Raw genomic sequence first — 27,835 nt, 5'->3', positions numbered from 1 at the left:
TTTTTTTTTTTTTAATGGTGTACTTTAGTATATAAAAATTTCTCTTTCTGAGGAGGCTCTGACTGTTGTCAGTTCTTGATTAATTAATGCCTTAATTTTGAGGAAGAAGGAAGTAAATGGAAAAAAAAAATGGAACTTACTCCTAGTTTGTGACACTAACCATATTCAAATCTTGTTTCCCTGTCAAGTATTGGTATCACTATCATCCATGATCAGTCATGTCTCCCTTGCTATTTGCAGGGCTACTTTTTACCTAAAATCTATTGCTTTGTAGCAAATAGYGGGAGAAGAAACCTGAAAATTTTTTACACTTCGGAGCCCATCTCTATAAAGATCAGAAAAATGACTTTGATAGACCAATCCCTTTTGAGTGTACAGAATTTGGCAAACATTCCACACAGAAGTGTATTTWCCTGCAGGATCCTTTGAGAAGAGAGTATCCCTACGGAAAAGGCATTTTTCCCATATAAACAAATTGCATACACACATTCATAGGTTTCAACAACAGCAGTTTTGATATTTCAATTTTGTCTAGGACTTCAAAAAAATGCATTCAAGGTGAAAATTTAGAAGATCTTAGTCTGCCTGTGTCAACCAAAGTGTTCTGTTCAGTGATTTTTATCTGGGGAGTTGTAGCATCATGTAACACTGTTTCCAAGTGTGYTTGCTTCGCTTTGCTTCAGTTCTGCAACCTGCTTTGTGGTTTGGTCTAAATTAATGTGAGACCTAATTCCTCCCTTTTCTGGGGAGTTTTCCATTTTAGGAGTAATAGTGCCAGGATTAGCAACTGATATTATGATTGAAAGAGGCTTCATTTTTATGTATTGTTTTCTGTGGAAGCAGCCTACTAAAGCTTTATAAAATATATATGCAGTCACAAATTCAGATGTCTGCCATGCTGTTCGAGAGTTCTTCCTCTTCATGAATTAAATCAGTTTCATTTCACAGTTACCTCATTTGTTTGTAGAGCATTTGTGGAAGTTTGTTTATAGTGTCCTTGGTAAGGAGAGTGCATCAATGTTTAATGATAGATCTGCAGTATGAATTGTTTAAAAGACTATCTTTGTAAAATAGTAAATGTTAATATTAAATATTTCTACAGCTCTGGAGAAGCAGCATGTTGCTGGACAGTCTCCTGTCAGGCAGGAGCAGCCACAGCAGCAGAAAAGGTGRTATGAGCAATGCTTTCCACTCACATCTTGTTTACAGCTGTTACCTCACTGAGGCTGCTTAACAGCTAACATCATAAAACAAAAAGCTTAACTAAAGAGTCAGTCAGTTTAATTGACTTTATAATCGATTCCCCTTATTGGTGGTCTTTTGACTTTCACTGTAGATACTTATTATTCTCTGGCCTGTGTTTTCTRTCACACACACTGTGCACATATTCCATTTATTTCTCAATAGTTCCTCCTGTGTAGTAACTGAATTGGAGATAGTGACTCATGTCACTATCATTAGTGACAGATACCTACAGAGACTACCTTACTGTAGATCAGTAGTTGCAGATACCACCTTCCAGGTTGGCTGTGTGGGAGACATGAAGTTTGTGCCTTATCCTTGAAATCAAGCAAATAGCTGTGTCTGTAGTATAACYGGTCTTTATGTTATAGTTCTTTAGAGTTCTTTATTATGCAAAAAACCCCAACCAAACAAAAGTGCTATACATTTGGTTACATCTGGAGCAAACATTAGCTGTTGTAGAGGTGTTCCTGTAGTACCAAWGTTTCAAGCAGTTGCAGAAGCTGTGGAGCATCTTGTTGGAGGTAAACAAAAGCAGCAATTTGATTGCTACTGTTGCAAATGTTGAGTTGGATCGATCTTATGGTTAGAGAACTTCAGTCTCACATTCCCAAGAAACAATGGACTTTTAAAAATCCCAAAACCAAACCTTATGTCTGTTCTTGTTTACAAGACCTAGGAGAGACTGWATGACTGTGAGATGGTATCCCCTGCAGCAGTGAGGGTAACATTTGTACTGCAGAGCTGGGATAAGGGGTGCATTCTGCAGGAAATGCTGCCCRATGGGACGGACAGAGCATGATGGGCATGCAAGCACAACCGGCTGTGCTGGCCTCGCTGAGGCAGAGCTGTGGGTGGATGGTCACRAGAGAAAAACTAACACTGGAATGAATACTCCCACCAGAAGGCTTGTCTCTTAATACAGGTTATTTTTTACAAGGRAGGAAGCATATTTTCATCCTTAAGTTCTAGATAAGAAGATGCAAAGGAGGACAACAACTCTTCTAGGACACTTGAGCTTGTCATGGGAAGTTGAAAGTTGGCATTTTACTGAATGGGCTCTGGTATGGAGAGGTAATAAAAGCAGCGGCCACATAGGGCTGTGAGTAAGTGGAAGAAATTCCTATACCTGAAATACCAGAAAACTGAGATAAAGCAGTGAGTTGGTGAGTCTATTTCAAAACAGGTTTTCCCTTTATCTGAAATCACCATGTCCTGGTACTTGGCSCGATAAGAGCTGTGAAATACGTGCTGTGTACACCAGTGCTGGTGCCTCCCCCTGCTCTGGTGTAAGCAKGTTTCTGCTGAGCAAAAAATGCACCAGATCCTACTTTTTCCAGCTGAAAGGGAAGGAAGGCTTCCTCTGCAGGGTAGATGAGTGTTTTGGGAGAAGGAGGTCTGTATTTCCTTGGGAAAGGAAATTAATACTATAGGCTAAGTTTCTATTTTTCTTCATGGAGTTTTGCATAGTGGCATTTATGATAGATTGGCTTAGAATAGCACAGAATGAGATCAAAGAAACTTGGTTTGTACAGTGGTATTTTTGATGTTACAAATTAGATATTTATAAGTCCTGGGGSAGAAAAATGTGCGGCACAATGAAGCAGAAAATTTCAGAAATGTTCCAACACTTTTATTTACAGAGATAATATCTAATTTGATTGTTAGATAGCAGACACTAGAGATTATTCATTCATGTGTCAGGATTTGAGATAAGTAGAGTTTTGTAAGTAAGCATTGCATGATACTAAATAAAGTGTATTCGTAAAAGAAGAGGATATTTTTTCTTTGTCTGATCTTATCTCAATAGTTTCAGTGCTTTTCTATTTTGCTGCTGAAATGATACTCTAGAATTGATGAGAATATAGCAATCTTAGAGTAGAAACTTCTTTCCTCTGGGGCAAAAACATACTTGTTAAAAGCACACCACAAACAAAAACTCAGTTAAGTTAGTTGCCCAAATAAGCAATAAATATTTAAGATGTTGGAAAGTTTCCATAAGTGTCAGATTAAAACTATGTTGGTACTGCTGCACTCAAATGCTTTGCAGCAGAGGAGATGCACCGCAGTGATGGGAAATGTTAGACTTTTCCTGCATTGTTGGAATCTAAAGCTTGAATGTTTTGCAAGCTTGGATTTTGTTTGCATGTTACTTGAAAAATATATCTTTTGGAAATGTCTTTTGGAAATAAGAGTTTGGATAATCAGATGTAATCCGTATGAATTGGGGCTTAAAATATGGAAAAAAAAATCTCAAAATATATGGACATTTCTTTGAGCATGAATTMGCACCATCACTCTGGCAAGAGCGGTTGAAAGATAAGTGGCCCATGTGGAGGGAGGGGTGCAGAGAGAGATGGAGAATCTGAGATTACTGTAAGTGCTCCTTTTTTCATTTTTCTATCTTGGTCTTGTTTTCTCCCCTTGTTCTTTCCCCCTTCTCATTCCATTTACAAGCCTCCATACCAACTTCCTTGTTTGGCACATAASTGGTAGTATCTGTCTGTGCAAATGAGTATGCAGGATACTCTAGGAAAACCAGTGGTTTAGATAGTTCCATGTTGCTCTGTGAAATCTGTGTTTGCTGGACTTTGTGATGTTTTTGATAGCAGTACTTTTGTCTGAGCCTGGCTGTGGTTACTATAATCCATTGTATTGAGGAGATGAGTGACAATTAATGGTACTGTCTTTTTGTAGATTTGTGCAKYAAAGATATAAGGTTAAAGAAGAGTGTTCTAAGTGGAAAGTCAGACTGAAYTTAAAAGTCAGAATTGGGATTGTCCTTCAAGAGTATTGAATTTTCTGRATCATAAAGGTATTAAGATGCAGCWTTTAATTACTTAATCATAGTGCTCCCCCAAAGTAAKAACTCTGAAAAGGTGATTCTGCCTATAAATCTGTTGGTATTTTGAGTTACCTCTATGTTCTTTGCGTGGAGGATTTTAATCTTGCTTCTTAAGGAAATGCATGCATTTAAACATTGACCTTGCTGCCGCACTTAGGGTAGTTCATTGGTAGCCCACAAGTGTTAATTAACCTTTATGCAGTGTGGGATGATGAATTTCATGTCATTTAACACATGAATAGTGAAGTTAAAAAGAGATTAAGGTCAAAAGCATCTGCTAATTGCATAATTTTCTAATTAAGTAGTTGCCTAATTTGAAACTAGAAAGGCTCGATTGTCAAAGTGCACAGGACGGATTGCCCTGTACATGTCTAAAGCCTGATTGCCTCTGGTGGGAGTACCTGTGAGAGCTTAGCACTTTTCCACATTGGTGCCTGGTGTTTTGGGTTAGGCACAGCATGAAGGCGCTTGCTCAGTGAGGCTTTGGAAGTGTGGGAGAGATGCTCTCCTTCTGTTGGTGTCCTGCCGTGGCCACCCTGGAGCYCCAGGCAGTGGCTGGCTTTGCCTCTGTCCTGCAGAGATAAAGCCTGTGGAGTTTCTCTCTGGGGTGGCTTGGGTGTACTCCACTCTTGGTGCTGGGAGGTCAGTGGTGGCTGAGCCCCCGGTAAGGAAAAAAGTCGAAAAAGTTGTTTTCTTAGAAGCATATGAAAAGTTGTTTGCTTAGAAAATTCTAACTAGATCCGTTTGGGCATTAGGGAGGATAGCAGATTAACCTGTATCGTTAAATGCTTGCTTAATTGGTTACTTCTAAATTGACATTTTAGCATGGATATGTTCTGATACTTCTAGCACAACGTGAAACATTTTCAGCAAAGAACATCCATACTAATGTATGTATGTATGTTCAAGTGTTAATGTATATTTAACTTAGAGTTAGTGCTGTTTATTGCAGCTKTCTCTGGTTGCTGTGTGAATTTCCGAGCCTCTTTGTTAGAAAAGATGCTCCCTGCCCCTCTCCGTACTGTAACATGAAAATGGGATGKCACCAGATAATAGCCTAGGATGACTGGGATTGCTGCTGAGCAATATGGGGGATCCCAAGAAGGTGCCTGTAGCTACCATGAGTTCTGTCTGTGGAGTGTAGAGGTCACTGATTTGTAGCAGGAACAGTATTTTGGAACGGGAAGGGCTTGTCTTGCTGGTTGAATGCCAAGCATTAAAGAGTCATGATCTTCAGAACAGTATCAAGAGCATCAAGAGCCAAGCGGTGTAAGGGGAAAAAAATACTTTAAAACCACAAGGCTTTTTAAGTAGTGGGTGRGGAAAAACCCGTGAATGGTCTTGCTCTTGAGATGCATTTCAATGGAGGTGGAGCTGATAGAAGTATGCAATTGGGTAAGGATGTGAGAGAATGCCTGCATAATTACCTGCATCTTCAAGTAAGCATATGGATATTAATGTCAAATATGAGAAGTGTCTCTAAGTGTTTGTTCTCATTTTGCAGTCTGCCTATTAAGTCTAGTATCAGCAAGTATGGAGTATAAAATTTCTGTGCCCAATAAGTTATACAATTACTGGAAACCTAGGCAAGACCASTCATATTGGTTGAATACAGCATGGGTGGAGCTGTACCCTGTGAATCTCATGCCTGAGGAGATACTCTGAGCAAAAGTATGGAGTCTTAATTGTGCTTTTGTTGTTGAMAGTTCTGAATTCCAGATATGGAACRTAATTCTTGATCTTTGCGCCTTTTATAATCTGCTGTTAAGATAGGTAATCTGCAGAAAACTTCAGAGAGTTTTCTTTCTCATAACATTGTAGGAAAAACAAATTTGTCAGGTATCTCTCTGGAARTATAATCCTCATCGAGAGTCAAATTTTTCACTGCCCTTAGAACAAAAATCAAAGTTACACAAATACATACTTTCCTTCACATGTGAGCAGATCRTGTTCCTGGTGGAAGGGTTCTTTGGGTACAGTTCTCTCCTGAAGTTGTCAGCCAGAGTCCCAGTAATTTCTGTTGCTTTTCTCTAATAAAACACTCTTACCACTCCGGGGAAAATACAGAAAATGCTGTGGGTGCCTTAACAGCTAGGGGTTTAAAATTACCTGTGGTTTATGTGGCTTTTTTGGATAAAACATAGGATTTTTCCCCCCGTGGTTTAGCTTTCCATGTGCTGAAGTTTGTAGAATTTGTTTTTCTGAAATGTTGCTTAGGTCTAAAATGAATTCCTTACTTAGATTTGATCAGTGCTCGGAACAATAGACTCAGAGGAGCGATAATGGATGCTCTGGAATTGTTGAGGGGGCCCAGAATAGATGGTTCAGCAGGAAGATATATTTTTTCAAATGTAGCCAGTTCAAATTTCTCCTAGGTAGCAAATGATGATGTGTGATGCTTTTCAAATGCTGTTAGCCTCATATGCCTGCTAGATGACGTGTGAGGAGACGTCATGGCTTGAGAGTTTTGTTAAGTACCATCTCTGTGTTCTGGGTACCCCTTTTGGAGTTCCTGGCCCAAGTCTAAGGGGCAGTTTGAATTGCTGCTCTGTTTGATCTGCTTGGAGTGATTTGATGCATATGGCTGTGAGGAATCTGACACAGAGTAACTTGTCTGTTCCATGCTGGTCATTGACTATGAGAAATGAGCCCTCATTTTCAGGGTCATCCTTGTGTCTCATGAGTGCCAGATACAACCATCCCATGTATATCACTGCTTACTCCAAAAGCAAGGGAATAATTGATGCTTTTCTTGCTAAAATTAAAAATCATCAACTATGAAAATTAGAAAAACATCTTATTTTGAAAGTTTTAGTATTGTCTGGTCAGAGCTAGYATGTTTTTGCTATCGTTTGATACCAGTACTCTTACCTTAAAMCAGTTTTAAAGACTGAAATACTTTGGATTCACATCTATGTGAATGTCTCCCTCCTACTACTAGCAAGTACTGTAGATGGTGCTTTTTTTTTGCTTAAAGACATAGGTCATTAACAGCTTGGGAAACCTGACCAACACATCAGAAATGGTGCTGTTTGGTCATAGTAAGAATAACCAGGTAACTAAAAAGGTATTTTTAAAATGAATGAATTAATAACTGCACATACTTGCTCTATTAACTGGTTTCCTTCTTTARTTAAACTTCCCTCTGGCTTAATAAAATAAGGGTGGCTCATGGAAGGCCTGGGTAGATGTATGTCTATGTCAACATGAGAAAAAGGACAAATGTTTAGGAGTGGGAGAAGAGGAAGGGAAGAGWTGAAATTTTGCTTCACGCTGACAGACTTTGTTCTTGCAAAAGAGCTGTTTCCCCTCTGAAGGGGGAAGGGCAGGTCCTTGAAGGAAGGGGGTTTGTTTTTTGTTTAAACTTTTGAAGTAGTTCTTCAGATTATAAAATGTATTTTAAATAAAAGAAGATATCTGAAAAATATTTTGAAATCTTCTGTGAAGAAAARGTATAATTCTGTATTGTGCAGATTTGTCAGAATGATCTCACGACTTCCAGTTTTGTTTAATTTCAGGGCATCTTCTTTTAAGATAATCCCTGTTGAGTTACTTTTCAAGACACTGCCAAGAAGGGCATGTTGGAATTCAGTTGAATATTTGCTRTAATGGGTGAGGTATTTGGGTTGGGAATCATTCGTTTTAATTCTCTAATAGTTGCCAGGGTAATTATGATTGCCATCACTTGAAACAGATGCTGCTTCTATAGAATGATAAAGAACAATGAAATGTCTTCCYAGTGTGCTACTGTATTCTTTGATCAACCAAATTATTTTTGATTTCCCAGTGATATCCTTGCTCTCCAGTTTCTTTCAGTTACTGTGTCTCCTGTGCCCTCTCTGCAATGCAAAGCAGGCGCTGGTGGTTTGAAACCTCTCATTGTACAGCAGGGCACATTGCTTTGCCTGGTTTTGAATCAGCTGAACAGCTTAGCCTCCTTGGCTTTCTCCTCATGCCCCATTTCTGCAGGCTGGGCCTTCTGACAAATCTTGGGTTTGAGGGTCCTTCTCCCTCTCTGAGCTGTGCCACGCCATGAACCTCCATAGCACAGCTCACAGAGAGCACCGATCAACTCCTCTGCCGTCTCACTGGATGTGTTGAGGAGGTCAGAGCATTGCAGCTCACCCTTACTAACACAGGGCGAGAAGATTTGCTGTCCTGTTGCTCTTTTTAGTKTCTAGTTAGTGACATAACTGTGGCTTTGGGAGCTGCAGCAGCCAGCTAATGTGCCCCAATTTTAGAGTGCTGGGGTTCAAAAGAAACAGTCTGGTCAATGTTAGTAGTTCATGAGAAATAAAGATGTCCAGAAATGTGCAGGGCACTTGCTTCTGTGCTCATCAGAGAGACTGATCAACAGGGGAGCGAGCCTTTCCTGGTYTGGTAATTACTATTATTTGGACTACACACAGGGAACACAGTAATATTTGGCTTCTRAAATGATGATTTGACATAGCTACTTATTCCTTTTACAAATGTTTTGTAGTGATCTGCTGTATATTTATGCAGACTGGGAATGTGTCCATAATTTTATCCATTATAGTGGATAATACCTATTAATTGAAGTTTTTGGCAAACAAAAAAAGCAACAAAATTAAGTTTGGGGTGTTTTTCCCCCCGTTTTTTTTTTTTTTTCCTCCTCTTTTTTTAAGGAAATGTCAAACTACTCTTCTCTGTTTGGACTGCAACCCAGTGTAAGAGAAGTTATAAAGTTTATAATATTTTGARAATAATTGTTTTCTGGARTATTAAYTGTGACYGGTCTAYTTCATCTGTTTAAAGGCTAAYATTTCAAGGACAGTAGAARTATGAATTRTATGGTACTTCAGTCAATTTACTTTCCTAAAGTWAAAGCTTTTCTTYATGGATTAATGCACATTTACCTTGGTTCCTTTTAGTATGCTGCAWAGGTATGTATGCATGTAGGAACTTTTACCAGCTCCTTAAATCAGATGGGGRTTTATGTTTTGAACATGGGGGTTTTAATAAAAGGATCTTACACAATTTTCCCAGCCCAGGGTGGCTGTCACAGGTCTGGGTTTTAAAGTCCTGCTGAGAGAGCATTGGATGTGCTGCTGGGCTTTAGAGTTGTTAAATTTTCTGCGTATAGAGAGGTACAGTTATAGATGGTGGTATTAAGGTATTTTTGTTGAGTTCTAATCTGTTATCTCTGGATCTCGATTTGATTATGTGCCTTATTAATGAATTCTCCTGCTGTTCTTTTTATCAGTCTGAATGAATATGGTAGTAATTGTGAAGCATACACTTCTGCTTTTGCTTTAATCAAGAGTGAATTAAAACAATATGCAAAACTGTCATCTAGGTGCTGTTTTATTATTGTAACCCTAACTGTTCCTTATAGTTCAATGATAATTGTGGATAAATTTCATTGCTAAAGGGTTTTTGGGGTTTTTTAAACTAAATCATTGTAGGAATTTTGTTTGTATTGTGAAAGTATTAATTGTGACGCTTTATATTGGTTGGTTCAATTCTTGGTCCTTCAGTAATGTGTATCATGTTTTAACTGACTGGAAGTTGGCATTAATTGGACTCCTTAATCTCTTTCATATTGCATTCATTGGAGGAATTTGGCTCAGTGTTTATTTTGTTTACATGCATTTTGAAAGTGCCTTTATGCAAGTATTTAAAAGATTAAGCCTTTTTTTGTTAGGGAAAATCAGAGTTTTGGAATTGTGGCTTATATTAACCTTTTTTTCATTGATATGTCTTTTTAACATTAGTGAACTAAGTTTAGATTTAATAGAATCACAGTAATAATACCAGCTATTTACCCTTACGTTTACATTTGCTGTATTTATTTCGTARAATGTAAACTTTGACTGTATAATACAGGTAAATTTTTGTAAACCTGTATTAGAAGTTCCTTACTGCTTTTATAGGAAGCCTTAAACAGGATGGATAAGGAATTCAGTACTTTGTGATTGAGCAACATATTCTTTTAAATTTTTTTTTAAGTGGTTGGCCTATGATTCATTAGAACAGCCAAATATAAAAATCTCTTACGTGTTATTTTGGCTTGGCAGAAATAATACGAAGAACTGTCAAAGGCAAAGAGTAAGCAGAAGCTGTAATTTCCTTTTTACCACTAAAGAATAGATTTGGCTGGGTTAGGCYTTCAATGCTAATCTATCTCTGTGTGGCCCAACAGATTTTTGGAACCTTTTTGTCATGCATTTATTTTCTCTTCACTTCAAGCCAAATATTATAAGGTTGTATGTTTTTTGGCACATGCAGGGTGGTGATGTGAAAAAAGTKAAAGAGAAGGAATTCAAATTAACAACTCCGATCTAGACCATTTAAATTGAGATTGCCATTTGATTCAATTAGGTCATCGCTAGCAGAACTTGTAGGTTTAACTGTGGGCTTTTTTTTAAACTTTGAAACTTGCTATAATTTATAAATTTTTTAAACTTTGAAACTTGTAGTATTAAGGGTCATAGTTAAAATTCTTAAAGTGTTCCACAAGAATATACTGCAGAATTTTACCACAGTTTTATGCCTTTTTTGTTAATTTGGTTGGTGTTTAAATAAGGTTAGTTTCAGTCTTCCTTCTACATGTGATGTTCTGTTTTTCACAGAAAGCACATTGCCTCTTGTGATTTTAACAGGACCATGCTCCTTAAGCCATCTTAGCTAATGATTAGTAATGATTTCTGTCTTGAAGCATTAATTTGATGTTTGCCATAAKATCCATTCCTTTTCTGCCTGAACATGCTTATTACAATGTCTTCAGTATTTCAAAATGACGGACCCGATGTATTAGCGCTGTACATGCCTCTTTGTGTGGCTTTTAATTCAGAACAAAGCAGTTCAATGCCTCTTTCTGCTCTGCTCTGCCTCTGTACAGATGACAGCATCTCRGCTGCGAGCACCTCCGATGTCCAGGACCGTCTTTCAGCCCTGGAGCTGAGAGTGCAGCAACAAGAAGATGAAATTACCGTGCTAAAAGCAGCGTTGGCTGATGTGCTAAGACGTCTTGCTATCTCTGAAGACCATGTAGCGTCTGTGAGAAAATCAGCACCGAATAAAGGTAAGCCCAAATTTGGTAAACTTTTTCTAGAGTCAGGCTGTGTTATCATGTTCGAATGTTCTTCACTGGTCACTCGCTTTTTTCCCTTTTCTGTCTCATATGGAAAGGCAGGTCTAKTTTGAGCTGGAGGGGTTAGGTTTGTAATAGTAACTTAAATATATATGGCTAACAGATATCTGAAATWTGCTTACTAATTTTTCTGTTTGCTAACATTTTTGTGTTCTGGACGCCCCTGAAGATTTTTCATACTTATTGCTAAAAGGTTCCTATTTTTATTGCAGTGGTGGAATGTTAGCCTGCCACTGGGGATTCTGGGGCTTATAGACACTTWTGAGTCTCAGCTTGAATTTGCCTAGACAATACTCAATTGAAAGGGCATATTAGAGGCTACATTTCCTCTTGCTCCTAAATTATAACCAAAACRAAAACCAAAATACATTACCACCAAATAAGAAGGCTTTCTGAATACAGTTGAATTTTGTTCCAGTACAGAGATAACTCACCACCAGAAAATCTCATGTAAGAAGTGGCCATGTAGCAGCAATTTCTCTTTTGGTTAGTCATTAGTAATTTTTATTTGSAGCATTGAAACATGTAGGATTGTTTAAAGAAACGAGATACATTTTGCACTAATTTTTATATGCTTTTTCCCCTGCTGTGGACATTTCATTTTTTGTTCTGGAGAAGTATTTGAATTGAGTTTTGAACTTGCTCTATGTTAAAAGTTGTGTATTTGAAGAGAATTATGGCTGCGTTTGTTTCTGGCATATATCAAGTCTCTGATTAAATAAGAGGTTAGGTCATATTTCAAATAATTTACTGTTTTAATTCACCATAATTGCATGTAACCCCATCAAACCAAGCAGCACAGAGATCTCTGGGATCAGTCCCTGTGTTTCAATCTTGCAGTGCACCTATTACAGCAGTATAACATTGAACTGGTACAATATAGCCTGTGTTTGGGTGACTGCTTTATACAGGCTGAAAATGCTGAAAATCTGAATTATTTTAGATGTGACAGAGAGCTCAAATTCCTTAATTAAGTGTTTTTGCAGTCTCTCTGCCAGATGGAAGGAAGTCATGATGCCTAATTGGCTTGGTCTGAATCTTGCCATTCTCTCTTGCTTGCTAAATGGTAGACTGTTGTCATCTCTGCTTATAAATGCAGCTTTTATCTTTCTGATTTACAAGTCTTGTCTCATCAAGATTGAAGCTTCCTTTTCGAACTCTTTGTGAATGGAGCTCTAGCAACTGTTTTGACTAATTCACTCTGCTGTCTGTTGTCCATTGTGAGAAAAAGAAAATGTCCAAATGAAAAACTGGGCAAAATGTGTGCACCATAGTGCCTTATTCTTCCAATTTAAATGCAGATGAGCTGGGATGTGCACAAATATGGCTAAAAACCTTTGGCTGGGAGCTGTCTAACACCCAACAAACTATGTACAGGCAGGGCAAATTCACTGYGTTCGGCAAAATGCCTTGGGGCTATCTCCTTTCTGGGGGTCCTGGAACCATACTGAATTCTCTAGGTCAATTYGTTCCATGAAAAATAAACTATTTGCAGGAGGCAGAGCAGAGGGAGGGTGGAATATTTACATACCTTTAGCTTGGTCCTATTATAGCTCTACAAATTAATGCCAACAACATGGAACTGTGGAGAAAGAGATGGGAACAGGGACAGATACGTACATGCATGATCTAATACATTGAACTTTAATGAGTTATGACTAATTAGCACCATATTTAATTTGTGGTGAATGTGTTCCCATTGTGTTCAGTTACCTAATACCACCAGAACAACACATTAACTTCACTGTTAATCATGAAATCAGCTGTATGTGGAATTCACGGAAGAAAATGTTTGCATTCAGAGACTGGGATTTTATGAGTCTAAAATTAGGCTTGAAGGATAAGCATGGGATCAAAACAAGTTCGTACATTGCATTTTGCAATACCCTAGGTTCTACTTTTGATTTCTGTATTTTAAGTTCTTTCAATGGCTAAAAGCTCTTGAAATGTTTTAACAGAGATGAATGCATTATTTTTTTTTAATAAGTAGGGTTAGAAGATGATCTAAATTGCCATGCAAAAATAATACTCAAATAAGTAATTGTTTTCTTTGAAGTAGTATGCATGTATGTAACAGACTYTTACTAGCTGAGTCATGATTTCTGCAAAGGTAACTGTATTCCTCCAAAACTCATTTTGGTGTTTGTGATCCTGTCAAGAATCTGGATTTCTGCATTACAGTAATTGCAGTTTAATGRAAAAAAATTATAGGTAAATTTCCTTTTTTAAAAAAATGCTGAGGCTTCAGTCACAGAAGTATTTTTCTCTGCAACAGCCTTTAAATGCATCCTGAAATAATGAGTAAAGAGAATAGATGTGTATTAGATGCTTCTGAATAGATGGAGAGACTATGAAATCTGGCAACACAGTGAGATAAATACTTATAAAACAAACTGAACTTAACAAGAATAACAGTACCAGAAAAAGCCCTCCTGAATGTTTCCATCAAACATAGGAGTTCTAATCTGACTACATGGGAATAACTAATCTAGTTTGAAGGTTGCTTTTCTACTTTTTGCTGAAATGAATTTTCTAAAACCTCTTCATTTTTTTTTTTGTTGCCAACTCATCAGTATCTTTGAAGAGAGATTTTTCATAGCCTAAAAATAAGTGTTGTGAGCAGACTGTGAATCACACTGAAAGGGACAAATCCATCTTGATCGCTTTTTCACTGAATTTTCTTATTCTGAAGTTGATGGCTTCACTGAGTGCAAAAAGTGATCTCTTCATCCTTTGTCTAGTTTGTCTGCATTGCACATCTGGTGATCTAATTCTGTTCTTAATTTTCTTACTCCTCTGTTTTAGATTGACAGATTGAAACAGTAGCTGAAGATAAAGTTTTTTGCATTATCCTTTAAATCTTTGTGTTTCTTCTTTTTCCTTCATTTCTGTCACATGCTTATCTTGAACTTTGTCYGATCTCCAGTGGAAAAATTCATATAATCATGGGTAGATTTATATTTCTAACTCATGGGCTTTGAGTTAGGAGGTTGCTACCTATGATCTTGTRTATAAAGCCTTGTCTCAGAAGCAAATGGCTCTTCATACACGGTTTCATGAACTGTAGAAGATAAGATAAAGGGCACTTCAGTGTCYCCTAGTAAAGCATGAAGTGGAGATAGTGTAAAAGGAAAATGCCTCTAGTAGGGATTTCAACTTGTTTTAGGATTAGCACTTGTCTGTGTTTCACAGTGAAAAGCAGGCTGGGATTGTTCATATGTCACTTCTCAATGCAAAGTTATTCTAAATAGAGCAAATCTTTTCAAAATAAAAAGACTGTGATAGTGCTTCTCCATCTCTGCACACAGCTAAGAATAACTACACAAAGGAGAAATTACCARGTCTAAAGATAGTGTTAAGGATTAGAAATTTGAAAGGGCTTGGTTAGGGATCAGATCCCTATGCAGCAGCTACGGGGCTTGTAGGGATCATAGTGTGGGGGTGTCTTTATGTGGGTTTTTTTTCCTTTCTTTGTCTCTTTCTTTCCTTTTTTAATAGATGGCTTGGTAAGAAGAATTTCTTTGGTAGGAAGTTATTTGCATTTGGCAGCTCTGCCTCTGCTGTTGATGCATATGATTGATGCTGTTAACATTCACAAAAGTTCCAAAAACAAAGATTACCTGGACACTGAAGAAAAGGAAAGCGTAAAGGAGTCTGGYACTTGTGGCTGCCAGCCAGCTAGATTGGCTCACAACTGGTGCCTGGTAAACCTATTAAAATCTTCCAGGGTGTCAAAATGAGTGTAACAGGAGAATTCATCCCTCAGGCTCTGGGTGTGCAGACAAGTTTGTGGCACACTAWGGCACCAGTGAAATACCTCAGACTTATCATTTTGCTGGAGTATGAGCTTGAGCCTGAAAAAGTACCTCTAATATCTGCCTGTAGAGAAACRAAAGAGTTCATGTCCTTTTTCTGGACTCAGAAATAAGGAGGAGGCTTGACAAAGGTTAAACTTTTGGAGGAACATTTCCTGTTGCTTGGACAGGAATTGATATCAAAAAACTCATATGCAAATTCAGCTCTCAAAACCAAATTGGTATAGTGGATGGCAGTTTGCAGAGAGGCTTTCCCATGACAGTGAAGAGTGGCAGACTGAGAGGCATTTTGTTTTACCTAAAGCAGTGATCTTAGGGACCTGCAATAGCAGGTACTGGAAATGAATGCACTTGGTCAGAGGATTTTTTACTTATCTTTTTCCTTTCCTTTCTGCAGTGGACTTTTATTAGAGGAGCCAATTGAGTTTTCCTTCTTTTCCTGCTCCCTTCTCTTGTGTGAAATAGTATGTCTCATCAAATTCCATCTCATTGCACTTATGTAAGAAAGGTACTTCAGATGTAATTTTTACCTTATCTCAACAATGGTTTCATTTTAATAACATTAAGTCATTTTGGTTTATGTTAACAAAAATTGACTTCAGGTGTTCAACAAGCTTCACTGTTGAAAGCATAAGATAGATTTGCATTTTGCAAATTTTGCATTTGCATTTTGWTTTTCTAGTCTTAATACTATTCAATAAGCAGAGTTGTTCTAATAACTGACTACATGCTATGTAGTCTGATCAGTAAATGTTAAAGAAACAGAAAACAGAAGTGTAAATAGGAAAATGCTTATGGTGAAGGTAAGATACAGGTTCTTATCCACAATATTAAAACTAACCTGGCAAGCCTGTATGTGGGTCATTTTACTCATGGGAAAAGTTCTATTGAAGTTTGCAGGCTGCATGCTCACATAATAAATAATGATACTCTTGAGGTCTTAATGCATTTCCCAGGTAGTGGTTTTAGTGCCATCTGTTCTTTCTGCATTTCTTCCCATTTTTCCTATATTCTGCTCTTACTTACAGAATATTTTCTTTTTMTTCAGTTATACTTACTATTCTTGATGTTCTTCATGTATTTTCCTTTATTCAAGGAATTTGGATCTAAAGGGCATTAATGAACTAAGGGTCACTAACCAGCGAAACCAAGTTTAGACGGGAGAAGTGAAGAACAAAATTTAGAGGGCTTTTTTTTTTTTTTAAGTTCTGTAACCTAATAACCTTGTTCGTTGTAGAGGAATATTTTTCAGTCATGATGATAAGTACCCTTATTCATTTTCCATATGCTCCTTACRGTTGTGGGTATGTTTTGTGCATCTGTGTACTTTTTTTACAGCAGTGTGGGCAAATTTTCTCAAGCAGTACTCTGCTGTTCTCCATGCTGCTTCTCAAACTAAGAATTGTAATGTTGGAAAAATTCAGTGTTGCCCCCTTATTGTCTGTAACACTTGAGTAGCTTTTTCATCACTTGTTTGCCAGAGTATATCAGATTGTTTCAAATTACCATAGTTAAATTTTTATTTCCTCTGCTTGGAATTAGCAATTTGGCATCTGGCAATTGGTTGAGCACGTAGATGGTGCCTCTGGCAAAGTATGGCAAAGATAGAAGGGAGAAGGAAAACGGCTGTGTGATTTGAATAAGCAACTGGCCAAAGAAGTCTTCAGTTTCCTGTAGCATGTTTTAAAATGCCTGCCCAAAGAGCAGAGGCATGGTTCCYCTAACACCTGAAAAATTACTTTTATATCCCTATGAGGATCATATAAAGTTAGACATACCTGGGTTAAGTCACTATTTATAAAAACCTTGAAGGAAATCTCAAAATATGTATTTAATTACTCTTAACAATTAAGTTAGTTTAGCTACCTATTAGGAGAGATTCACTTGGATCTCAAGATGTTTATGCGTTAGCTATGCACTCTCAAACTCTCTGCCTCTCTTTAGATAGTTCTTTTCCTTTTAATAGAAAATGGCAAATAACGTTTGTTTTAATGGCTGTCTGTTGAAATCTGTGAAATTGGGTTTCCATTTAAAAAAGTGTAAAAAGGTTTATTTTTTTCAGCTAGTTGTAATTACTATAAGAATAATAAAGTTTGTTGAAACTTAGTCCTRTCTTAAAATTTCATTATTAAACAAGAAGCAGCATAACCCATAGGTATTGAACTGAACTGTTTATCCTGATTTGTTTTGTTCATTATTTGAGACCTAGGGCCTCAGGCTGACCTGTCTTTTTCATGGGGTAGAAGAAAACATTTTTTCTACTGAAGAAGTTTCARTCAAAGCTTAACTTTTAATATATAAGTGAAGTAATTGGATAAAGCAAAATGCTGAACAAAATATTTCCCTACCCTTCAGAATACAGTACTCTCTTTGAAAAGAGTTTTGGTGCTCCCAGGCAATTTCTTGCCAGCATCTTCCACGGGCTGAGGGATTTAACATCCTTTGAAAGTTTAGAAGCAGAGCTGTGACTAGGATGATTAGAGTTTGCTGCTTTTATATGGTTCATTATTACACCTTGAASTAAGTTTAGGATTTGACATTATTTCTACTGGTTTTGATGTTGTATTAAGAAGGAAGTGCAGATAAAATCTTAATGTTCTGCTACACTTGTAACTATTTCTGTCTGGTTTTCCACAGCTCACTCTGTGGGCTCTCTGGTGAGTTGCAGTGTACACTTGTTTAGTAMGGGTACTAAATTAGTTTTCTGTCCTTCCAGGCATCAGTTTTATTTGCAGAAAAACTCATGGCATGTAATGTATTTGAAACGTGGAAGTCTTTGTCATGTTTGCTGAAAGTGAAGTATTTTAAGCTTGTTGAAGGATTTGGATATTGTATGCCCTAATGGAAAAAAAAAGAGAAAAATCTACCTTTAAAAAACCAACTTCTTTTTTTTTTTGTGACGTCATTTGTTGAGCTTTTTCTTTTAAATCTACTTGAATTAAGTGTTCTGAGAAGTCATTTTAACACAGTTGCAGTTACTTGCTTTAAATTGAAATTACCTGAAGAAGAGAAACAAGGATTTAGTTTTCCTTGTAAGAAGGACAGTTTACCTGACAGAATATTAGCAGATAGAAATATATTGGGGAAATTGTTTCAGTAAATATATTTGATAACACAAGAAACTACATTTTAACATAAAATATTCTAAGTTTTAGGTTTGGAAAAAAGATTGAATTACTAATTGATTCTCGGCTCTAGCACCTTGTAAGTATGTTTAGAGAGAAAAGCTATCGTGTTATCACAGGACACACATTTCTCAAAACTTTCCACTTTCTCTCTAAACAGCTTGGCTTCATTTTTTCCYCAGTTAGCTAATCAAGGCTGATAAAGAATTGGAAATAGATTTTTGGTTTATTGTGGTCTGTTTTTTTCTAATCCTGCTTATCTTTCATTCACACATTTGTATACTTGAGAGATATTAAGGAAATGTTTCTTTTGAACTAAGCAGATACTACTTTATGAAAATTATCAGAACACAAAATTATCCACAAAAGACATTTTTACCACTTTGATATCTGACAGTTTGGCTTTAATGCTGGYCACCATACACTGGCTTTCATTCTACATCCAATTTATGTCTGTCTTTTGTTCCAAAMTAGCAGATAAAGCTAAGTGCTATTCAGTCTGAAAAATTTCAGACTGTTTATGCTAGGAGGTGGCGTATGACATGATATTGGCAGAGATGTGCAGCCTAGTSCTGGGAGAACTCAATTGTTTCAGTGTATTGATCTGGAATTTGTGGTCTCCTGTGMCGCTTCATTATTTCCAGGTGTCTGAAGCAAAGTTATTTGGCTGCTATGAAGGACTATCACTGCAGTGAAGAAGGTTACAGTGTTGCTAATTTTTGACATATTTTGACTGCAGAGATGGCCTGGTTAAAAGTTATTAAGAGAGATGTGTGGTTTGGACTGGTGGGTCAGCTTCCTTGGACTTCTGACTCAGCTGGGAAAATCTGCTTATGTGTTTCTCAGTAGCCAGGCTTCACTGCCTGGGGTGTGCATGGGACTTAAACTTGCCTTTCCTTTTCATGATTTGAAATATAAATGCATTTTCTTTACATATAATTGCAGATGATTAACTGAATTTTTTTCTTCCCTTTAAAAATAGGTATTCTAAAAGTCACTTTTGAATATCCAGTTAACATTCAATATATAGAGAATTTGGAAGGGGTCTTGTTTCTTAGGTGTATGGGGTTTGAAGTTTTTTATTTGTTGGGGTTTTTTTGTTGCATTTGTTGCTTTTTTACATTTTACTGCACATTAAGTGGCACACTCAACAGTGACTGAGATTTTGTTCTGTAATGTAAGAAAGCCTTATATATCTTTGATGCTTGAAAAAATATTGTCGTTGCAGTTTTTAATCTGRGTTATGTTTAATTGTTAGTAATTTTGCAAAAACAGTTTTAATTTAAATTAAAAAAATCTTAATCTCAAATGAATAATTTTGTATACCACTTGTTGACATTAGGAAGTACTTTGCCCATGTACCATTAATATGCACTTCACTGGAAAACAGAAGCTGCTGTCTGGATCCCTTTTTTAATTGGATTCATCATTGCATGGAGCAGTGCATATTCCTCTCATGAGTATACACCGATGTACAGTTTTATTTGCAATCAGTTTTGTCCCTGGACATAARCAAGAACTGATACTTTCCATACCCAGTAGGGGAATTATTCTACATGTTGTCAGTAAACAAAACAGTAATGTGCTCCTTGCACACTAACAGTATGCTCCCCATCTTATTGAGTTCCTGGGCTCAGTAGTGCTATTGTTCTTTGCACATCCCACTGAATGCTTTACCCACCATGCTGGGAATTACTGCTGTTATGTCTCCTGATTCATGTTTCTGRAAAGCCATGCTAGAGCTAGTTGGAGAGGCATTAATCTATTGCAATGAGCAGAGATGTTAAGGTCATACACAGTTCAAGAGTGAATCACAGGCCTTGATATTATGTATCTCCACAAAGATGATGGTGTACTTTGTCACTGAAAATAAAATAAGTTATTTTATAGGCTTCTACAGTAAATGTTCTTTCTAAGCTTGTGCTTTTGTTCTTGCATCTGAGTTACATGGGGTAAAAAAGCTCTTAAGCTTTTGAGGCTTTGTATAGTGTATTAACTTCTAAAATAAATTCTGTATTCCAAATGTTTGTATTGCAAATAAAACAGTCTCTAGAAAGTACCGGTTGGAGGAAAAACACCAAAATRATTTATACAGAATTTAGGAAGACCAATGATCTTTGAAGTGTTTCTGGATTTCAAGCATGTCTTCACTTTCTTCAGGTTTCATTTATTCTCATTTCTACCTGGAATGTTCCGCATGCTCCCTTTGGCTTTCCTGATTGAATTTCAGATGTGGTCACATGCTGCTTGGTGTATTCRAAGCAGTATTTGGTTTGTGTAGGTCAGCCCATTTCTACCTTCATCCAAATAGTTCTAAAATCTAATATTCCCTTGATGGATGTCTCTTGCATATAAAGTGCCAGTTTAAAAGAAGAATTAATTTGCTTCTCAACCTGCTTGAAAGAGCTGTTATTGTTCAAATGAAGCATCTGTGTGAGTTTGTCCTCTATGCACAGAGCTGTCAATTCTTCCCAGCTGCTATTTTACTCCTCACTTTTATCTTTAATGTGTGGCCTTATCTATCTCACACTGTTCAAAGCCTGCCCTGAACACAGACCTGTTATTTTTCTGTCAGTTATGTCCTCTGTGTTTATTGCTGAAGTCAGAGTGACTGGCCATCACAACCCTATGCAACAGCAATTTTCTGTCTGTGAAATGGGGATGTGACATACAGGAGCTCAAAATTGACCACTGATTTTTGGATGCTTAATGTGAGATTAGTCCAAGGATCTTTTTCCRGGCATGTCTTGCTTCAGAGGGGAAAAGTATAAGTCTAGGACTTGGAATGAAGAAGGGGCAAATCTCTTCTCTGAGTAAACCTTGGGAATAAAACCAGCACACAAAAAGAGAGAGACACAGTTRATGGGAAAGGACGAAGCACCAGGCTCGAGTAAAATGCCTTGTATTTCAGTGGCATTCTGTGGAAGAGGCAGGTCTGGGAGCTAATTGCCAGGTTAGTGTTCACTCTGAAAATAGAAGAGCCTTTGCTCCCCCTTGTCTTCCTTGCAATCCCCTCCCACATTCACTGCATAGTTTTAAACTTCTGCAATGAGTGAAGTAGGCATCTGACAGACAGCAGTCTTCCTCACTTATACACTCTTGGTTCATCCCTGGAGTGAGCCTGTAATGTTCACTGGCTGTGGCAGATGTTCTACAGAGTGAGCCATTTCAGAAACTTAATAGCTATACCATAGAGCATATAGTGAAAGGTATTTTAAGATGGAAGGGGCAGCTGAAATTGAACTGAAAATCTGGATTTTTTTTTTTTTTCTCCAAATCCTTAGAATCACAACCCTTAAATAACTTAACAATTCTCTCATGACATCATGTCAATAGAGAAACTGACCTCTATCAGAGCATACCCTTGCCTCCCTTAGTGTCCCAGGTCTCCCAGGTCCAGCTGCCTAGGTTAAGGTTTTATGAACGTATGTCACTGGACGTTTGTCCTGAGTGCTGCTGGTGTGTGATACCAGGTCCACAACTGAGAGCTTTTTGTTGTTCATGTGGACTTTTGGATACAGCTATAAAACCTTATGTTCTTCAATATTGCTTTTTTCTAGGTCAGCCAAGCCTCCGAGAAGCTATCTCGATGTCATGTATAACTAATGGGAGTACAGGAAGCAGGAAAACAAGCCACGGTTCATCCGTTTCTGTTGCCAGAAAAGAAACACTTTCATCTGCTGCAAAAAGGTACCAAATAATTATTAAAATTCTAATTTTTATATATTAAAAAAACCCCAAAACCAAAAAGAGCAAGAGTTTGATTTTTGTCTCTGCACAACACTCAGCAGAGCTGCCTGAGGTCTAATAAGGCTCAAATAAACTTTGGAGATTTACCATGTTGTTGGGCTGTGTACACAATTCAGAAATGGAGAGTATTTCTGTAGTGTGTAGTGTCCAAAATGAATTCTCACTAAGGGAATAGGAAAATGTATTTCCAGTACAAATGGAAAATTTTTTCTTCTGGTATTCATATGCTTTTTTGTTGTTGTTTTTTTTTTTGTCCCCCCTCCTTCCTTCCCTCAAGGAAATTAAAAGGCAAAACTGACTTCATTGTCTGGAGTGTAAATAGTAGGCAATAGCAAAATAGCTATGAGACAATAGTGCATTGTTTAAGATAAAAGTTTACATTTTTGGGTAGAAAACCTAACCCAAAAGACGGCTACTTAGACCTTATGAAGAATATCTGTATCAGATCTCAAATGTGAAGAAATAACATTGCTTGAGTAATTTGTAAGTTAAATGAACTAAGAATCAAACAATAGTGGTTTTCCCTCGTGTAATTCTTTCAGCTTCATACAGTAAACRAAGTGTTTGCTTAACTGCTTTTTTCTGTGGGTCTGGTAGACAGTGATTGCATGGCATCCTGAGCAGTAGATTTTGTACCTTTTCTTCTTTGTTGTGAAGAACAGGCTGCCAGATATAGCCACGGGGCAGAGAATGCTCTAATGTGTAACTGCGGTAAGTTATGTGAACAAATTCTTGGCCTCTGTAGAGTGCTCTGGGTAGCTCYAGTGGCTGGTTTATTTTTTAGTGTGGATGTAAATACTGTGTTGTACAACAAGACAGAGAAATTATATACTTCAGGGAATAAAAATGCTGCATGCAAATATAAACTGTATGAGAACCAGAGGAAGCTTTAGTGCCCTTTGGAATTTAGAAAGCAAGGGTTGTGTCCCACTCTTCGCTCTTCTCCACTSTGTAGYGTTGCATATCTTTCTCCTTATTGARTCCTTAAGCTTACTTTTCAACAATAAATCAGACAGTGATCAGTGTATATCTCTATCTGCTAGTACAGCAGGCATAGGGACAAAAGACATTCCTGCAGGAAGGTATTTCTTAGTTAGCACTTTTCCATTAATCTTATCCCTGKGGCTCTTGGCACTTTGATGAGAGCCAGTCCGGTTCTGTGGTGTTCAGCTTGCATTTGTGCTGAATCACCTTCTTGATTCATTGGCTGCTCAACACTTGACTACATAAGAAGAGCAGAGTGGAGTGGCCGGCATCCCTTTCATCTGAGTTACGGTCTTTAAAAGGAGACCTGGATAGGCCAAAAGAGAAAACCCKCATATGCAGAAGGTAGCTCTTCCTGGGCCACCAAATAACTGTCCAGGGGAGGTTTTAGTGCTTCCAGTGCAGCTGAAGACATGTGGCTCCCTTCATCGTGACATTTTAGAAAGAYGTAGGATGTTTCTTTTTCCAGTAGTTCTTTCCGCTATCATGTCTTTATTCCTTAAATTTGTTTGATATTTGGAAGAAAACAAACTTTAATTACCAGCTCAAGAAAGGKGAAAGGAAATAYAAGTAGATGTCAGTAGTAGTCCCATCTCCTTACRAAGGTAGGGTAACCATGTTTATTTCCAACACTTGTCATGGTCAGAAGGAGGGAGGCCAAAGGAGACTGGAATGTTTCACCCCAGCTTATCTAGGCCTTTCTTCAGGCTGAAGCTTGAGCTGCCACAGCAGGTGGACATGGTCATCTGTTGAATTAACCTTTAGATTCTAAACAGACCCCATAGCCTGCCTATGACTTTTCATGTTCTAACTATATGCAGCCATACATCTATATGCAGCCAAAATAACAGAAGGCCTGCTTGTGTCCAGACTGTTATTGGTGTTGAAGTTTAGTGTGTGCATTTCTACTATGAACAAGCAGTTTCTTTTCCTGAACTGTTTAATCTTGTTCTACCAACCTGAACATTGAGATCTTGGAGATGATSGGCTGCCTCAGTAGCTCCTCAGACGCAGGATGTTTCATTTCAACAATGTCATGCTAAAATACCAGCAAGCACCAAAATCAGGGCCCAGGAATGTTCCCTGAACAGCAGGTAGATGATGTCCCATTGACAGAAATGACACAGGTACATGTTGAGAAAGTTTCAACCTTATTGTCTGGACTGGAAACAGGCTTATACTTCGTACAAACAAACAAAAACCATCCAAACCGTGACTGTCAGAGACCTGCTTGATCATTTTCCCTAGGAGCAAACACTCTTCTGAAAACAGCATCTGAAATCAAAATTGTCTTGATGTTTCAGAGTGACCACCATCCATGATAGATGCCAGTGTGTTGTGGTCCAAAAGATGAAACATTGTACTAAGTGAAATTAGAGAAGCTGCAAAATTAGGACAGATAGTAATACCTCGAACTACTCACTGCAGACTGAAGAAATGCCTCATCAAACTGGGTTTTGGAAGGAATTTTTGGATGCATTAAATGACTGCTTCCCAGAACAACTAGTCTKTAGAAAACCACAGGAAAAGATGCTGGTTTTGATTTGGTTTCAGCAGTTACACAAGACCTASTAGAAGGGGTATTAGTGTGAGAGCCACTCTGTACTAGCCAGTCATAATACAATTAAGCTGAAGATTTTAGCAGAAGTGAGCAAACCAAATAAATTCAGAGCAAAGATTCAGTACTCAGACTGCCACAGAGCTACATGATTTCCTTCCAAATTAAAATGGCAGTCAAAAAAAGAAGCCCGCTTGCAACCTGGTGATAGATAAAAGCAYGGTGTTGGAATCCTTGTGCTGCAACCCAGAGTGAAACTGGAGTGGTCCAGAGATTAAGTCTTACAGCCCAACAAAAAGATAAGGAGTGAACCCAATGGCAAAGAAGTGAAATGGATAATGCACAGCTGACAAGCTCAGTGAAGAGATTCCCACACCAAACCTGTGGTTTCTAGGAAATGGTTTAGATGAGCTAAATGAGTTTGGGTAGGAACACAAAAAATATGAGAATGAATTGATAAAGTAGATCATATGCTGCTATCTGCAGGTGACATTCAGTTGAGCCTACTGGTGGAGCACRGAGGTGACTTGCAACATTGCTGATGTGTCATTTTAAACAGGACATTAGAAAAAGTAGTGAAAGGATSTCCAGATAATGACTTCACTGGAGAGCTCTTTAATGCTACAGAGGCAAATGATRAAAGTGAGCCATTGCTCTGGCCAAGTAGAACCATTCTTTGTAGCCTTGCTAGGTGGTCTTGTGCAATTCATTATGTTGTTGTGCTCTCTCTCTCTTCCTATTTCCCATATCTCTTTTACCATTATTAGACTGGATTTGAAATCCCCAGCTAGAGGGAGAAAAAAAATTGAAGTATGTCTTCTGAAATATGATTTTGTTATAAAACTAWAWCAACAAAAAATCCTGTCCTMATAGATTGTCTTTGTTGTGAGAAAYCCTGTGTTTATGARATAGTGAATGCAGAGGTCTGATTGTACTTGTCATAGTAGGAATAGAGACTTGTTTCCTTCAGTGGAAAGCGATTCCAAGAGTTTATTTTGCTATACTGAATTTCTTGCAACAGATTRCAGAAATAGTATGTGTGGTGTGCTTTGCATCCAGCAAAGCAAGTCTTCTGATTTAGAAATAATAATAAATTTCTGTGCTACCGATTAATTAAGGACTTTTGGCTATAAATTATTAATCAAAACCCCACAATTCTCYAGGCTTTGTTCTCTGTGATCACATATATGCCTTCAAGAAATGTGAAAGCTCTTTGTTTTGTTTTCATCTGGTTTTCTTGAAAAGAAAATATCACTGATGAATTATATTGGCATTTTAAACTAGTAAGTATGTTTTACAGTAGAAATCCTGAGTGATCCTTACAGATGTATGTGGGTTTTATTTTCATGTTTTAACTTGTTTTAAATGCTTTTCTTCTCTGAAAGCATTTGAGAAAGCAACTCATGTAAGTGTTAGGGGCTTTGTCTCAGTGGTAGATGGTACACTTTAACTGAAATAATAAAAGAAGCAAAAAGAGGTCCTTAAGAGTGATATGTTAAAATTGGGGGCCCCTTTTGATTAATTTATTTTGAATGTTGCTTTACTGTTTTCTTTGTGTTTTGGGAAAAGGTAAATGAAAATACAAATAATTAACGTCATGCAGAAATTTAAGGCAGGGGAAATTCATGCAAGGGTATAGAAATCTGGATTCTCCTGTTCAGAAAGTTACTCTTTTCTGTTTTACTTTACAGGTTACTTTKTCCCTAAGAGAAAAATCTTTCTATTACATTTTTAGCTGCTGTTTATATCTTGCTTTATTCGTTCACTGAGGAATCTATCTTGGAAGAATTTTTTTTTAACCTTAGAAAGGAAATAGGCCATGTGCTTGARCGTACTCATCTCTTTCAGATCCTGCTATTGTTTGGTAATTCARTATATTACAAAGTATGTAACTTCATAGGAGTGCCTTTTAATTAATCTTTCTGTTTACATAATGAATCTTTTGTTTGGTTCTTAATAGATTTAAAGTTGCTAAGGACATATATTTAAATTTGTTTCAGACATTAACCTAATAAATACAGCATTATGAAAATTAAGATGTGTTCTTAGCTGCCATGACTGAAGGCATTAAAGAAGTGGTGAGACAATCTAATGTTACTCAACTACAGATCAAAACAGCCATGAATTTTCAGGGATGATTTCCTTTGAACTCTGGTGCAGCCAGAGAAAGCTCAGGGACCAGCACCAGAATTCCAACGTTTTGGTGGCAGCTCAAAGATAAGTGGTAGCATTTATGTCCACAAATACAGTTTCATGGTGGGCTTACAATAATGGGAGTCAGCACAAGTCATAGTCCTGCCTTTCACTTGCACTGAGCCTTGACTGGCAGAACTACAAGGTGGGCATCGAGCTCTGAACCAGAGGATGGTTTATTACAGCAGGSGACAGCAGACTTGTGGAACATCAACTGGTGTCAGCATTGAATGCTGTAGGAGAATCTGTGAGTGAAGGCCACACTCAAACCAAAGTTGTATTCATTTTCAAATCAGAGTAAATGTAGTACAAGTAAAATATGTAAATAATCTTCCATGCCTCCCTCACTGTATTTTATTTTTGGCACTAGTGGATAAACCCTATTTCAGCAAAATGCTAACAGAAGAGATAGGGTAAATAATCAGTGTTCCTTCAGTGATTGTTTATAGTAAGTTGTTAAATGCTTCTCCCATCTTTTCACAGAAGACATTTTCTCCCACCTTGCTAATTTATTTGCTTGTTTTCTTTTTTCCCTCCTTATGTTACACTTTATTTTACAGCGGTACAGAAAAAAAGAAGGAAAAACCTCCAGGACAAAAAGAAAAAAAAGAGGACTCTCATTCTAATGATCAAAGTGCACAAACTCAAGCATCACCTTCTCCCCAGCCCTCCTCACAGACTCTCCAAACACACAGGCAAACTCCAGAAAGCAAGAGTTCTGCTCCAGCTAAAAGGTTTTCACAGTACRACAGTACAGAACTAGAAAATGATTGTAATGATACTGAGTTCATATTTGACAACAAGTCATGTGAAATAGTTCTAATCTCATGATCATGTTAGGGTTTGATATTTTTTCTGCTAGAGAAGATGCATTCAATATGCATTGCAGAAGTACAAATATGTAAAAATACATGTTTTTCTGAGTATATTTTTAAGATTACAAAAGATTTTTGTTCTCAGATTCAAATCTAATACAGTATATTGCCTCTAATCAGCCRTGATTCTAAAATATCTAATGACTCTGACTTGATCCTTCTGAAATACACTCCATAGATTTTGTCTGACATAGCTGAATTATGGAATGTATTTTCCACATGGCCATTTATTATATCTCATAACAGTATTTTTTAAATACTAGTATCGTTGAAACCTTTGGAGAAATTTTTACTCTCAAATTATTCTATGAAGCGACTGCAGTTTTGTTAG

At 37.4% G+C, this 27,835-nt stretch overlaps 1 protein-coding gene across 2 annotated transcripts in view; it reads left to right on the top strand.

The window, feature by feature from the left end:
- Positions 1–27,835, top strand: part of EML4 (EMAP like 4) — a 145,142-nt gene that overhangs the window by 64,746 nt on the left and 52,561 nt on the right. For both annotated transcript variants that reach the window (XM_057367670.1, XM_057367669.1), the window contains exons 2-4: positions 10,953–11,135; positions 21,705–21,834; positions 27,190–27,363. In XM_057367670.1, the coding sequence (XP_057223653.1) occupies positions 10,953–11,135; positions 21,705–21,834; positions 27,190–27,363 (487 nt within the window). The remainder of the gene's footprint in view (positions 1–10,952; positions 11,136–21,704; positions 21,835–27,189; positions 27,364–27,835) is intronic.

The sequence above is a fragment of the Malurus melanocephalus genome, unplaced genomic scaffold (genome assembly GCF_030028575.1).
Source record: "Malurus melanocephalus ecotype Western Australia unplaced genomic scaffold, MMel_1.1 scaffold_82, whole genome shotgun sequence".
In the NCBI taxonomy this organism is placed as follows: Eukaryota; Metazoa; Chordata; class Aves; order Passeriformes; family Maluridae; genus Malurus; species Malurus melanocephalus.
Note: the sequence above shows the minus strand (reverse complement) of the source record. Positions and strands in the feature narration are given on the sequence as shown.